The sequence below is a fragment of the Macaca thibetana genome, chromosome 4, assembly GCF_024542745.1.
Source record: "Macaca thibetana thibetana isolate TM-01 chromosome 4, ASM2454274v1, whole genome shotgun sequence".
In the NCBI taxonomy this organism is placed as follows: domain Eukaryota; kingdom Metazoa; phylum Chordata; class Mammalia; order Primates; family Cercopithecidae; genus Macaca; species Macaca thibetana.
In genome coordinates, this window is record NC_065581.1 from 1,606,236 (window position 1) to 1,622,238 (window position 16,003).

At 41.9% G+C, this 16,003-nt stretch overlaps 1 protein-coding gene across 2 annotated transcripts in view; it reads right to left on the reverse strand.

Annotated features, from left to right (window-relative positions):
* Nucleotides 1-16,003, reverse strand: part of GMDS (GDP-mannose 4,6-dehydratase) — a 1,107,103-nt gene that overhangs the window by 103,083 nt on the left and 988,017 nt on the right. For both annotated transcript variants that reach the window (XM_050787265.1, XM_050787264.1), the window contains one exon: nt 9,424-9,520. In XM_050787265.1, coding sequence (XP_050643222.1) covers nt 9,424-9,520 — 97 coding nt within the window. The remainder of the gene's footprint in view (nt 1-9,423; nt 9,521-16,003) is intronic.

Sequence of the window (16,003 nt, forward strand, 5' to 3'; positions counted from 1 at the left end):
TTTCCAGTTGCTCAAATGTATCAGCGGTGTTTTCTGAGTGTGTACATTATGCAATTTTTAACAGATGATGCACCAGAGTCTTCCATTTTGGTTTTGTCCTCAAAGTGATTAACAATATGCTATCCACGCCATAGAAAACACTAGCCCAGCATTGGTTCGAGTGATTAACTCAGTATTCTTACTGTCTGAGAACCCTGGAGCCTCCACAAGAAAGGTGGCTTTGCCAGCACCTTGATTTAGCTCAGTGGGACTCCATCTGGTCTTCTGACCTCCAGAACTGTAAGGCAATGGATTTGGGTAGTTTTAAGCCACTAAGTTTGTGATTATTCGTTACATCAGCAATAGTAACCCAGCACAGATTTTAGACTATCAAAGTGACACTCAGCTGGCTCTGGGGAGCGAGTACTAAGAGGGGTTTTTGCAGACAGGTCTCTGAGGGAGAAGCGTGGGGGGTGGCTGGCAGATAAAAGCAGATGACAGCCTGGTGTCTTCCTTGGGGGCTGCTCTCTAGCCTACTGGGGATACGGCAGTTCCAGGAGGAGCCGTAGAGCTTGCTGGATCTCAGCACCTGCCACACTCCCTCGAAACACACCGTTTAGGCAGAGTCAGAAGTCGATCACTCGTTCAACATGAGTTGACTGTGTACCTTCCACACAATCCTCCTTTCTACCGCTGGATCAGGAAGCACACTGATGGCAGTACTAAGGAACAAGCAACTTTTTCTGCATGAAGCTCTTCAGGTATACAACAAAATAAGTGTTTAAATAAAAAAATGTCAGGAGTTGAAGAGCCCAAAGTATCCTTTCAGAAGATGTCTTTTGACAACTAATAATTTCACAAGAGTATATGGTAAGGATAATTAATAATGACGACTAATAAAATGACAATATGTAGCACATACTTTGTGAATTCATCTTTAAGAATTCGAAAATGCTTTTCAACCTGACTTCCAGGACACAGTGATTTGAAACTGGGTCTCTGCTTGCCCCCTGAAACTCAGTTTTTCCTGGATTGAGATGAAGTAATCATCTGCCAATGTAAACTCTTTGATAGTAGCTCTTTACACATTAGTCTGGCCGTATGGCTCTCAGATACAAGTGCTTAGTTTGTGTATTCTGTGACTTATTAACCTACTTTTTCAAAATATGTTTCTAGGACTTACCTCCTGGAATTCACATTTGCCTGGCTCTGCGACCAGCTCCCGGTGCACACTCTTCTGTTTTCCCCTAGACATGCTCCTTTAGGGAGTTTATGTATGTCAGGATTTCAGCTCTTGCACATCCAGGTCCTAGCCCCGACCTCTTTTCTCCACACTAGGCCTCCAGCTCCAACTGCCGACCTGATTTTGCTGCACAGATATCCCCGAGGCACCGTGAGTGTGACAGAGCGCCTCAACACCTCCCCTGCAAAATAAGTCTTCTCACTGGATCTCTGATCTGGGCTTCAGCATCATCGCCTCCCCACTACCCTGCACGGTTCAGCCTCTGTCCTGGGAGTCACCCTCAGCTCTGGCTTCTCTTCCACATGTCCTTAGTCCACTCTGATTCCATGGTCTCCATCTCTGCCATGTTCTGGCACCTGTCACTGTTTGTCTCGCCTGGGCTGCCCTGGTTCGGTCAGTCCCTCATTACACCCTCCGACACCCCAGGCTGTCCCAGCAGCTTCGCAGCTGCTCCCCTTTCATCTGAGAGTTTCTATTGGACAAGGACCTTATCTCATTTATCTTTAAATTTCTTGGTGTTAGACTGGGACTTACTTCCATGGTAATGGAATGTTTGATAAACATTGTTTTCAAATTGAATGTTAAGAACTCAACCATATATTTTATTTTCATATATACTGATACGTATCTGAGAAGCTGAAGGTAAATCAGAATTATATTTTAAATGTGCATGGTCAATGTACTATCTAAAAGATTCCTGTAAAAATCCTAAAAACTGCAGAATCTGTTAGTACCTACACAATTACTTATTTTTTAGTTTAAGATATTCTTATACCAGGTTTTCATGGGGGCAAGGCACACCTGATTTACTCAGGAAACTAGCAAATTGATGACAGCATTACAAAATGTACAAGCTAGATTTTGCTATTAAGGACGGTTCCTATTTCTGCGTAACAGCTGAATGAAACCAGGTATTTACTGATGGGCCAAACCTGTTAAGCATTAAATGTCTAGAAGCAGATCAGAGCTACTAAGTTGGGATGGAAGCCCATCAGTGGTGGACCTATCACCTTGGCAGTTAACGACAAAAGGAGCCAGATGAGTTTTTATCTTTGCTATTAGAGTTAACAGTGGATAGAGAAGCCAGCCTGGCATGAGCACAGGTGTGGGCAGTGAGGCTGGAGAAGGCAGGCAGGGTGAGAGAAAGGTGGCACAGAGCCCACGGTAGATGGGCATGGACTACATTTCAGCCCCAGAATATTTTAGTGTCTGCAGAGCAACTGTTTTCAAGTAAAGAAGGTGCTAGGAAAACAATCAAATTTGATAAAAAATAATTAACCTTATCGAGAGCATGAGGCAGAACAGGGTGAGAGAAACCACAGGCAGTATTATCTGTGAAATCTCCATGAACACAGATTTTTGGACTGCTGTTATTTTGGAAGATAAATATGGCTTGGTAGAACAGGAAGAACATGGCTGATTTGTTTAAAGAAAAAAAAAAGAGGGATTTTTTAGATTCCAGAATATACAGCTTATTGTCTAAAGATGAAAACAAAGATGGAACACATAAGGGATGAATGGATCTCTCATACGGAATTCTGTTCTTGGGGTGATCTACATCAGAGCTACTTCAGGGAGAAGCTGAGCTCAACCACTATTGCTCCTCCTATGGAAAGTTGATGCAGATGCTAACACAAACTTTTACGATGATAAAAAGATTTTGAAACTTATTTTGTAGATGTCAATAAATCTACATTATGATTATAAATGAGGATAGCCAGTCATCACCTGGATAGCTTTATGGAAAAAAGGTACAGGTGGTGCAGGAACGCCCTACGGTCCAGGTAATGACCATATCTCCATTAGCAACACCAGAGGGTCTTAAGGATAAATCCAAAACTATTCTTAAACAAGGGAAGATACATAGCTATGTACACCCATAAGGGTTTTTGAGTCTTTGATGACATCATTTAAATCTAGATCTGATCATAAGAAAAGAAACTTCAAGGAAAAACGGAGGAAGTTGGGGGTATTATAATTAGTACGCAATTACTATTTCATTAGATATGAAACGCTCTCGAAGAGGGAGGGCAACCGAGGAAAAACGGAGGAAGTTGGGGGTATTATAATTAGTACGCAATTACTATTTCATTAGATATGAAACGCTCTCGAAGAGGGAGGGCAACCGAGGAAAAACGGAGGAAGTTGGGGGTATTATAATTAGTACGCAATTACTATTTCATTAGATATGAAACGCTCTCGAAGAGGGAGGGCAACCGAGGAAAAACGGAGGAAGTTGGGGGTATTATAATTAGTACGCAATTACTATTTCATTCGATATGAAATGCTCTCGAAGAGGGAGGGCAACCGAGGAAAGAACCCAGGCTTCAGGAGGAAAGCTATATGGCCCTGGGGGTTTTGTATGTGATCCTATGAAGTATGGAGAACATACAGTGGAGCATTTAAGAATCAACTGAAGAGACTGAAACTTAAAGCTCCCTTGCTTAAGTCCAAGGAAGGAAAAGGGCAGGAAAGGCCAATGTGATTAAGGAAGGATATCAAGATTAGTATGAGGAGCCTAAGAGGGAGGCTTAAAATATATAAACAGTGATTTAGAGATATAACCTATTTATAAAATACAAGCAGTAAGAAGTTCGGAGAATAATTACAAAAGAGGAAGCATTCTGATCAGCATTCCACGCTACTGTGGTCCGACAGTTATGAGGGCAGAGGATGCCAGGATATTCAAATGGGAAGGGACCTTCAGAATGAGTAGTCTCGCCTCTTTCTACAGGCCCAAGAGTGCGGGAAGAAAGGCACTCATCCTTAATCTGCTCTCCCCACATCCTCTGACCCAGGCTCCCACTCGTCAGAGAAGGAACAAAGAAGAGCAGGGGTGGAGGGGAGGATTAGAGCCTCAGAGGTCAGAGGGAGCAGGGCCGGGAGGGACGGACTGGCTTCTAACAGAGCTGGGACAGATGAAGGGATAGAGTCGGGGGATCTAATTTCCTGCTTTGGGAGGGAAAGTGTGAGAAGGTGGTGAGAACAGCTATGGGAGAAAAGGGGGACAGTTTCGGGACAAAAGGCCAGGCTGGTGAGTGTGTCGAGGGCTTCTCACCCCCAAATGTGGAGACAGAGCCGAGGGAAGCTCTGACTGGTATTTATATAAGTCCTCTGATGACAGATCAGGTTCCTGAGGTCTGGAAAGTGTTACATATCATTATTCTAAACAGGGCTATGAGATAGAGCAAGCAATTACAGGCCATTTAACTTAACATCACTTACAGAAAAATATTAGGAAAAGTGTGCGGGGCTGGGAGGACAACGACAAGCACACGGTAATTTGATTAGAAACAGGCCACATGTTTTTACCGGAGGAAGGTGTTGTTTTAACCAGCTTGTTGGACTTCTTTGAAGTTACTGCTTTCTTAGTTCTAGGTTTTAACCCATGATTTTTTCCTGATAGCTATAAAGATTAGGAATAAATATCAGATATCTAAGTAAATAAAACAAAAACCAATCACAACTGAGGAGATTAAAAATACAGTGGGAAGAAAAATGAGTGTTAAAGACAAACAGTGTAGCAAGGAAAAAAAGGAGTAAACATCAGCTAGCAGAGTTTAAGCCAAGATACTTTTCATGGAAAATACTTGCTTTGGGTCTGTGAATGTGTCCCTTTATCCCATTTCCTAAGATGCTCTGCAGAAAAAAAAAGGGACTTTTTGTTTGACTGAAAAAATCTCTTTGCTTTTTTTTCTTTTGTTTTGCTTTTTTAGTGGATTGACCATTTGATGTGGTTAAAAATTTGGCACATTAGGATGACTACTTCATTAATCCTTCCTTTGTGAATTTTAAGTTAAAAATTCTCAAATAAGAAGAAGACATGTTTGTGGTTATTTTATATACATTAATAGGTCAATAGTAGTTTTCTCATATTTACACAATATTTCTGTACTACAGAATAGCTCCTGAACTTTCAGAAAGAGGATCAAAAAGGGTGAAAACCAAGAAAAAATTAGCATTTTAAAAAGTGCTTAATAATGTTTGTTAGAAGCTTCAAGTATGTTTTGCTATCTATTTTTGGCTGGTTAGTCTGAATGTTAGTCAATTCACTAATAAGGCCGTTCTACTCCAAAGATCCTGGACTCCAGGAAATACTATCATGTCTTTTTTTTTTTTTTTTTTTTTTTTTTTTTGAGACGGAGTCTCGCTCTGTCGCCCAAGCTGGAGTGCAGTGGCGCGATCTCGGCTCACTGCAAGCTCTACCTCCCGGGTTCCCGCCATTCTCCTGCCTCAGCCTCCCCAGTAGCTGCGACTACAGGCGCTGCCACCATGCTCGGCTAATTATTTTTTTTGTATTTTTAGTAGAGATGGGGTTTCACCATGTTAGCCAGGATGGTCTCAATCTCTTGACCTCATGATCTGCCTGCCTCAGCCTCCCAAAATGCTGGGATTACAGGCGTGAGCCACTGCGCCCGGCCAAACTGCTATCATTTCTACATTTGCAATCTTCCCAGCGGTGGGGACTGTATCTGTTTTGTTCATCATTGTACACCTAGGGCCTAGCACAGTGTCTGGTAAATATTTAGTGAATGAATGAATGGTTAAGAACAACAACAATATTGGATATTTACTCTGTGCCAGACACTGTACTAATAAGTACTTCGCATAACTGACTCTGTCAATTCTCCAATAATTTTTTGAAAGAAGTCCTATTATTAATCTCATTTTTAAAAATGAGGGAACAGAGGCACTGAGAAGTTAAGGAACTTGCCTAAGGTCACACAGCTAGTAATCAATAGGTTTCAAACTCAGGCCGTTTGGCCAACAGGCCCACATCTGAGCATAATACCACTTCCTCTTTAAGAATGAACACACAATGCAATAAATCTGTGCATCAACGCGTGCATGTATAGAAAACTATACACAAGACAGGGGTCTTAAGTGGCACAGAACTCAAGTACTAATGTTATCATCAACAAATACCAGAATTCAGGAGTGATGGAAAATTTAAAGTCTAATTTCCAGGATCAGGCTCTCTGTGGTAACAAACCTCTGTAGGCAGAGCACCAAAAAATGTTGCTCGATTGAGCTTTAATTGGATGCTGGAGTCCTTAGTCCAGAGCAAACACTTTGAAAACTTCACACTGGCACAGAGCGATATTTAAGGTTTTGAGGCACTAAATCAATGGGGAAAAAAAAAATTACCAGCACATGTGGAACTATGCCCTATATGGAATCACTGGTGGCCTCTTTCAAGCTAGTACCTGCCTTTGCTGAGCAAAGGGCCATTTTTGAGTCTTATTCAAAACACAATATAAAGCTCTATTTCCCTTTAGTCTTGCTGTAGGATATCAGTGTTCTGAGACCTGACGTGTCTTCACCACTTTGTTTTTCAAATTTTCTTTATGGCATTTTTTTCCCCCTATCATTCTGAAATGATTCTAAGACGACGTAGTTATTGGTTGAGTGTCCCTCCGTGCAGAAGATCTCGGGGGACAGATGGCCTAAGCTGACCAGTGGCAGCACTTTTGTAGTACTAGAAGCAGCAGCAGCAGCAGCCTTTGGCATGTGCAGGATGGACTGAGACCCTGAGAAGGGGAAGATTCAGTTTAGATGTGAGAGAATCCCACATCTGCCCTAAGTTGAATGTGGACAAACCTCAGAGAAGCTTGGTGCTCTTCAGGACTCACACAAAATGGCTCTAGACCGTTGGCTGTTGGGACCTCACACCTAACTAACAGCTTATTTACAATGTAGTCTCCAGTTCTGGTTACCTTTCAACTGGAAGAATATTCTCATCCCTGAGGCAACTCAACAGGAGGCTGTCAAGTTGATCCAAGTTTTAGGAAAACTTGTTGTTCTGAGGAATGAGGTTAAAAGTTTAGTCTCACCATACAAGAAAAGCTTACCCAGTGGAATATTAAGTTGAAGCGGAGTGAATGAAATTAATGCAGCCTAGAGGCTTAGAAAGATAAAATGTAGTTCAAGATTCAAAATTGGACAGTAAAGGGAAGCTCAGGAGAGAGCCAAATCAGTGGAAAAATAAAGCAAGTATATGAAATCAGACACCACTCTTATACTGAAAGAATGCTAGTGTCAACAGAGCTGCAGAACAGGTATGATGATAGCATTTGAATGAACAAAAGAAACGGGAGGGATGCGGCGTCGGTCACAGCAGGAAAGGGGGTCGATGCAGATTCAAGAACAGTCTTGTTAGTCTGAGGGTCCTTTTCCTGCTCAGTGAATTCTTTTGTTCTGTGTCCTTATCAATCCCACACCTTGCCTAAGTAGGAATGACAGACAAGCCATTCTTAATGACTTCCTAGCTTTTGAAACTATTTTGGTGTCAGAGAGGGAAAGAGCCACATTTAAGTTGTAAAAATTGAGGATTCTGTTGGCTTAGGAAATTTCCTTCTCTGAGATGGCCGTTTTTGATTGTAGATACAGAAACGCATTTACCCAAATATGTGATCTGTGCCATGTCCCAGAAAACTGACATCTCTGTCGCACCTCCTCAGGCCAGAGAGTCAGATGGCAGCACAGCTCAGGGCTCCAGCCGCCAGTCCTGGCTGTGTCAGCACAGTGTGGCTGGCATCTCCCTCCCCGAGGGCCAGCACACATCCTCTCCTGGGCACACCCACTCTCCGTTAGCACCGGGAACAATTGTTCGCTGTGTCGGAGCCCCGGCCACGCCCTTCGCCCGGACAATGCACAACTCCACAGCCCTACCTCTCCCAAGCACCGGTTACTTCCTTTCCTTTTTATTTCCTCTGGTGTGCAGAGTGCATGAAACACAGTTTTTTCCTTCTGTCTGAAACAGGACATTTTAAAGAGTGGTAAATGATGACCGATTCACTTTCAGTCTCTCCTCCACGGAGTTTTCCTAACCTCTCCAAGGTTGTACAACAGATAGGAATTTTGTTCAGAACACAGGGAAAATGGTTTCAAAAAAATTCAATTTTCACAGTTAATGTTCACTTCACTAGGTAACACATACGAACGTTTCTCTCTGGAGACGATGCTTTCTACTATCTTTAGGTATATTTTCTACGTTGAGTTTTGCTTCCATGGTGAGGATGGACCTCATTAAAGCAATAACAGCAGGCTAGGCAGCTTTATAAATTTAGGAAAGGAGGATGTTATGTTCTAACAACCATTTTTTAACACAGGAACTTCTGTATTTAGAAATTCACCCATCCATCTAGCAATCAGTCAGTATTTATTAAGTACCTACCTTGTTATAGTCTAGTCTAAGATTTTTTTTTTTTTTTGAGACAGAGTTTCGCTGTTGTTGCCCAGGCTGGAGTGCAATGCGTGCGATCTCGGCTCACTGCGACCTCTGCCTCCCGGGTTCAAGTGATTCTCCTGCCTCAGCCTTCCGAGTAGCGGGGATTACAGGCTTGCACCACCAGGCCCGGCTAATTTTGTATTTCTAGTAGAGATGGTGTTTTACCATGTTGGTCAGGCTGGTCTTGAACTCCTGACCTCAGGTGATCTGCCTGCCTCTGCCTTCCAAAGTGCTGGGATTACAGGCGTGAGCCACCACGCCTGGCCTTAAGATATTTTTTTAAAGTCCCTATCCTCAAAGAGTTCACAATTTGGTAAAGAGAAACAGATATGTAAACAAATGATTAGATTATAGTGAGTTATAACAGGTACTATAATAGAATTAGGTATAGCATATAATGCGGATACAAAGAAAGGAGTGGGAAGGAATTTCAGCAGTACTGATGTACTGGCCAGGAAAGGCTTCATGGACAGGGTGGTACCTGACCTGGGTCTTAAAAAATGCAGGGGAAACCATTTATGGTGTAGTGTGCAAGTGTGTACTTGTGTATGAGTACACAGACACAGACACTAACACAGCTGGAGAGGCGAGCAGGCCCTCCAGGCCCCAGATGTCCTGCAGGTCTGGGAGGGTGTTGCTAAGTCAGGCATCCTGTAGGCTATCAGGGACCAGCCATTAGAATAGAAGACCAACATGACGAGATCTACTTGTGATGTGAAATTCCATTTCTGAAATCAAAGATTTCTTTTGATGGGTTTAACTCTTGTTTTCCTTTATAGAGCAATGAAGTTTGTGGTGAGAATGATAATCTTAAGTTGAATTCATTGTTTTCTGATTTTGGAAATGCATGCTGAAGGATGCCAGGGAGCTGAACTGACAGCTCCAAAGGCTGGCAGCAGGCATTCCATGAGTACATTTTCCCAGTCAGCCAGCCAAATGTGGCCATGCACTGGGTGGCCAGAGTCCTTACCACTTCAGTTGGCCGGTAGTACTTGAGATCCACAGTCACGTGAACTTTGCCGGTCTCTTTACATCTGCCCACTTCATTTTCATTCTTTCCTTCCCACCTGTAAAGAAGATAAACACCGAGTCAGCTCCTAACTGCTCGGGAACATTTGGCCACGCTGTAGCACCTTGGGACGCCCCAGCCCGCTCCCTGCAGGAGCGCTTAAGCTCATTAACTGCAGCGGCACAGGCTGATGCCCAACTTGATTATTAAAGCAACGGGGACTTTCAAACTGCTCTAGATCTGTTTTGAAAGGGCAGGGTTTTTTCCTCTTCTTTTTAAGAAAATCATGATGAATTCAGAAGTGAGGCTTTAGAAATGAACAGATTAGCCAGAAAATTGGGCAACTTTTGGGATTTCAAAGATTTTGTATTTTTCTAGACTATTCTTGGTCATTAATTATTATAAATAAATTAATTAAATGAACCAATTATTATAAATTAATTAAATTAAATATTATAAATTAATTAGATTAATTATAAATTAATTAATGTCTTTTGTCCTCCCCCTTTTTTCTTTTCTTTCTTTTGTAGTTTTAGGGATATTCAATGTTAAGTTGACGCATTCCATTTGGGAATAAGTTCCATAACCTAATTAACCATTCAAAGCATCCCTGGATCAGATACAAGTTCTCCTGCTCTTCCCAGTCAATGGTGGGCCCCCTTAATAAGTCTCAGATGATTAAACCTCCAAAAAGAACACAACTAATTGTTCGTTTCCTGCTGAGAGAGGGTATATCAATATTACTTTCCTACAACCTCCCCTGACCTAGCTAGGATACTGTTTGCACACAAGTTTCCTTCCCTGAACATCCACGGTTGACAGCAGGAAGGATCCCAGGAGCGACTCCCCAAGTCCACACTATGCAGCATGAGCTCATATGCTTCGAGATTACCTTCTTGCTAAAATTCTACTTATCCATTTTATGTTCTTATTTTTATAAATCAAGCCACTCGCTTAATGGTAACCTCTGGATTTCTATAATAGCATACAATTTGGGTTATTTATTTTTACATATGAACTATTTGGCAAAGAAAGAAAAGAAATGAACAAGTATGGCATGTTTGACTTTACCGTTTATCATTAGAACTGGTTTGCATTATGAGCTGGAGATGAATCCTGTGGACACAGGACAATTCTGGGTGCTGTCTGGGTCAGAGCCACCATGGGGAAGACAAAATTAGTTACTTGACTATGTAAGCCACAGGCACCACTGAAAATGAACATTAAATGTTGATCCCAGTTACATTTTGGAATAGGTTGAGAATTAAAGACATGAACTGGCCTCATAAGCCTTATTTCTGATGAATCACCTGAATGTTCTGGTAGCAAAGGGGAGATATTTCACTGTTGGAGGAATAATCAGTTTGTTAGTGTGCTGAATTTACCAATGGACTCAAGGCAAATATGAAAATTGTCCTGTAGCGCAGAGAATTATATAGCACAATATGTTGAATAATATACAACTGTACAACTGGTCATTTCCCCGTGACTTTTATATTGATTATTAACACAAAAAGGGATGTTTGGTAATTTGTTTTCATTTCTTTCTTAATGTTGACTAGATCGTTTGGCAGGTCATGTAGGTCTAAGAATTTCAAAGCAAGGGGATTGGCAGGTAGTATCAGAGCGAAGTTTTTGGAAAATTCACCGGGAAACGTTAAGTGGATGTTTTGGAGCATGGAGATTCAAAGTGTTTTAAAACATAACCTAAAGGAATGATGACCCTCATACATCTCCTGTGGATAAAGACCAAATCTTAGCTGATATCCACAGGAAGGGAGGACAATTGGTTAAGTCACGATTTTTAAAAAAATTAACTATCTAATTCTAAAGTTAATTATTTAAGTAGAACTTTTTTTTTTTTTTAATTTTGGTTAGGCTTTCAGTAGATGAAAGTATATTTGTATTTCACAGGCATGTTTTAAATATTTTTGCTCACATTTCATACTTTGCAAAGAGAAACAAGTTCAGCAGATACTTGCATGATCGTATCTCCAACCAAGTCAAAGAGTTGTAACAGAAATACCATTTACAGTTCTGCTGATTGATTTTTCATTTGTAGCTGGGTATTTGGTCTGTGATTGGCCATGCTGACTTATGTGCACATAAATATTGCACTGTTCTTCCACTGGTAAATCTCAAATGCCACAAACATGAGGACTGGTGATTCAAATCCATTTATAATTCAATTTTTAAAAGCCACACACAAGCACACACACATCTTTAAACCAACAGAGCCTTGGTAAAGAGGTGGAGAGAGTTTTCTTGATTTGGGAGGGAGCATGTGAGTCAGGAGAGGACTGAGGCCCCGCCTGAGGGGTCTTTAGACTTCAGTGGGGTCTATAAACTGTTTCTGTGACGAGCCAGATAGTAAATACTTAAAGTTTTACAGATCACATACAGTCTCTGTTACATATTTTTCCTTTTTCCTCCTCCTTTTTTTGTTTCTTCTTCTTCCTCTTATTTTTCTTCCTCTTTACTTTCTTCTTTTTTTTTTTTAACCACCCTTTAAAACTGTAAAACCTGTCCTTACCTCCAGGACAGTTAAAAAAAAAAAAAAAAGGGCCTCAGCTGGGATTTGGCCCACAGGCCACAGCTGCCCACTCCTGCTTTGGCCGATCAGGTTAATGGTATCGCCTCACCCTCAGCTGAAGGAAAGCATTTAATTCCTGTTTATAGCAGCGGCCTGCACGGCTAGACCACTTGAATTTTAGTGTCTACTACTGATTCTCTTTGATTGCTTTGCTGGTCATAGACTAACATTTGGGATTTGTAACACTAGCTGAAATGCGAAAAGGCTGAAGGAGAAACACTCCCTCTCTAAGGGGTTTATTAAATACAGCCTGAAAGTCAGACTTGGGTCTGGTGCTACTTTGGCGCTCAACAGGCACCAGCTCCCTTGCACGACTTTTTGCCATTGTCTGAACGCTGTCTGCTGAACTTTCATCTTGCAAATGCTGTCTACAGTCAAAACAGTCTCCAAGGGCATGGCATTGCCCTCTACAATTAATATAGCTACATTGAATAAGCAAATGTAATCAGGAAATGGCTCAAAGCTGAATTGAGTTGGCAAAAACCACTTTCTAATTTGCACCAGGTCTGAATGAGGGCAGTAAGCAAAAGTTTCCGCCAAGTGCCAAAAAACATTCAGTTACGACAAAACATGAAACACTTGTATTAACAAGTAAAAGGTAACAGCCAACATGTCCTAACAAGTAACGTTATGACTCAAAGCAGAGCTGCAATGTTAATGAAATGATGGTGGCTTGACAGAGAGGAGAGAATTCGGTTAATTAACAAGAATTACTACCCACTAATTTAGATCAACGGCTCACCAAGCACGGATCCTGTATAATTCAATTTTTAAAATAAATTGTTGCCTCCTAATAAGCATTAAATAGCAATAGAAAGCACTGAAGAATAACAGAATCAAGGACAATAAGGCAAGATAAAGCACTATTAAAATCCACTCAACTAGGCATTCCTTTGAAGGAACAACAAAAGCAAAGTCAGCCACATGAGTCAAGTTTGGGGCTATTAGACCTAAGTGTGTGTGTGTGTGTGTGTGTGTGTGTGTGTGCGCGTGCGTGTGTGTGTGCGTGCGCGCGCATTGGGGTGGGGGTGGGGGGTGGCAACACACTCCTTGTAGTGATCATGAGTCAAGTTTGGGGCTATTAGACCTAAGTGTGGGGGGGCAACACACTCCTTCTAGTGACCCAAATATCATAAAAGCGCTCAGGAATTATTCTGATTTATTTAATTAGGCTATTTAATTAGGGTATGGAAGTAGGAAGCTGCAGCAGCTAAAATTTAGTCAGTGCCATAAGGCAGGCCTGGAGGAAGCATTAGCTTCTAGATAAAGATGGTGGTTTTCACACACTTTTGCTCCTTCCCCAGAAACCTTTCAAAAAGGAATAAACTCACATGAGCTAAGAGGGCGGGAAAGAGATGTGAGAAACCAAATTCTGGAAGCTGGAAAGCAGATGGATGAGTGTTAAAGGACTTAGCAGAAGCCCTAGAAAAGTCTCCTAAACCAACAGTGGGAGAGCTGAGAATGGCCCCAATTTACACTTGCAGAAGTCTCCAAATGCTCAGGATGTGAGGCCTGATTGCAAGTCTCCGTAGGCAGCAGTCTGGGGCTCGATCCCCTCCCCGATTCCGCACTGCTTGGCCGCTCACTGCCTCACCCTCCCTGAGGTAAGAAGTGGCTGGACTGAAGGCTATGGGCTCAGTGAAGAGTGGGTCACCATGCTGAAGACAGAGGAAATTAGGTGACTGTATGCATGGTGAATACTGAGACCCACCACCCAGCTCTCTGTGGGCTGGCAGTCAGGCCTATTTCCTTCCAATGAGGACACTGGGGAGGCTCCTCTGGGCATCAGAGATTCTCCAACTAAAAGGCCTTATCAAGTCCTCTTATAATAAAATAGCCAACAAGCTCTCACTATGCTCTCAAAACTTACAAGTAGCTTTTTAGGCATCCGACTTTTAAAGAAGCAGAAAACCAAGTATTATGAGACAGGAAATATATAAGGAAAATCACATATATAAAAAATAGAAATCAAAACGAACAAACTGAAAAAAAGCAACTTGGAGGAAACAGAACAAGCAGGGGGAAGAGAATTAAAAACAAAATAAAACAAGAAAATCTCCACATATACCACCTTTAATATCCTCAGACAGATCAGGAAAAATATCAAACAAACAAGAACAGGATACTACATAAAAAGAAACAATTTGAAACACAGGATTTTAGAAGTTGAAAACAAAAAACAGAAATTTATAACTCAAGAGAAGATTTCGAAGATACCTGAGAGTATCTTCTGGGAGTTGAAGAAATCTCCCAGAAAGTAGAGCAAAAATATGTAGATATGAAAGACCAGAAGAAGGAAGATAAGAACATTGGAGTGCCTCAGGGCAGTCAGTATAATAGGATTTCCAGAAAGAGAGTACAGAAAAAATGGAGCAGAGCAAATAACTCTCTTAAAACAAATCAAGAATATTGATCAAAGCAGAGGCACATGCATTTCTACACCGAAAGGGTGTCCCCCAATAATGAATGGGTCTAGACCCACCTCAGATCAAGTTCCACACCACTGGGACCAAGAGAAGGTCTGAACCACTTTCCACAGGGGACAGACGGGACTGGGAGTCAGAATGGCTCTTGGTTTCCCATGGTGATACTGCAAATTAATAGGCAATGGAGTAACACCTTCAAAGTTCTGAAGAAAAATTATTCCAATCTAGAAATATATACCAGCAACATCGTTAATTTCGAGATTGGACTAAAGATATTTTCAGGTATATTTTGTCACAAAGTATTTGTTTCCCATGCATCCTTCTCAGGAAACTAATTATGATTTTGCTTTACCAAACCAAGCAGTCTTGAGTAAGATGTCAGGAAACAGGGGCTCAGTGTAGGACAGCAGCTAAGAGAGCCCCCAGAGGAGCATGAAGGGACACAGCAGGGTTTGACCACACCTGGCCAGTCCACACGCGGTCAGGTCAGAGGCTCCAGGGCTGCCTCAGGAAGATGTGACTGACAGCCCAACCAGGGGTCTGAGAGCCTAGAGAGGTGATTGGCACAGCTGGGGCAGAGTATGGGGTAAAGTTAGTGATAAGTACATAGAAAATGAATAGAACAGAGAAAGAAGGCATCTGTTAGCTCTACGGTAAACAAATGACAATTATACATAAAAGATAAAATAGGCCGGGCGCGGTGGCTCACGCCTGTAATCCCAGCACTTTGGGAGGCCAACGCGGGCAGATCACAAGGTCTGGAGTTCAAGACCACCCTGGCCAACATGATGAAACCCTGTCTCTACTAAAAATACAAAAAATGAGCCAGGTGTGGTGGCGGGCGCCTGTAGTCCCAGCTACTTGGGAGGCTGAGGCAGAAGAATCGCTTGAAGCCCGGAGGCAGAGGTTGCAGTGAGCCCAGATCGGGCCATTGCATTCCAGCCTGGTGAGAGTGAGGCTCCGTCTCAAAAAAATAAAATAAAATAAAATAAAATAAATGTGGTTTACTGGAATGAATAGCATTCATCAGTCATGGTAATGTAACAGTAAATATTGACTTGACTCCAAAATTACAATATAACAATTGAGTATTAAGAGAATGGAGGGATGGGTCATGGGGAGAAAAAGAGAACAGAACTCTTGTTTTGAATAAGAGGAAGCCAACAGATAAAGCCTAGAAGGGAAAAATCAGTAACGACATGATATTTGGAAACATGGAGATAAATGCCAAAGTAATTGTAACACAGGACAATAGAATTTCCAGAAACAAATATTTATCTTTAAATAAGACAGTGTACCGCAGCAGAACAACAAACATTTCTGTATGTTGGAAAAGGCCCACAGAGCACCCCAAACAGCGGAGCACAGAACATTCCCCAGCAGATGGGCCTAGCCAGGGAAATGGGCAGGGAGGAAGCGGAGGGCAGGAGACAGCAGGGATTTGTGAGAACTCCCGTACAACGACTAGAGGACTAGGGTGCTGGGGTAACTGGACAAAAACATCTAATAAAGACGGGAAAAA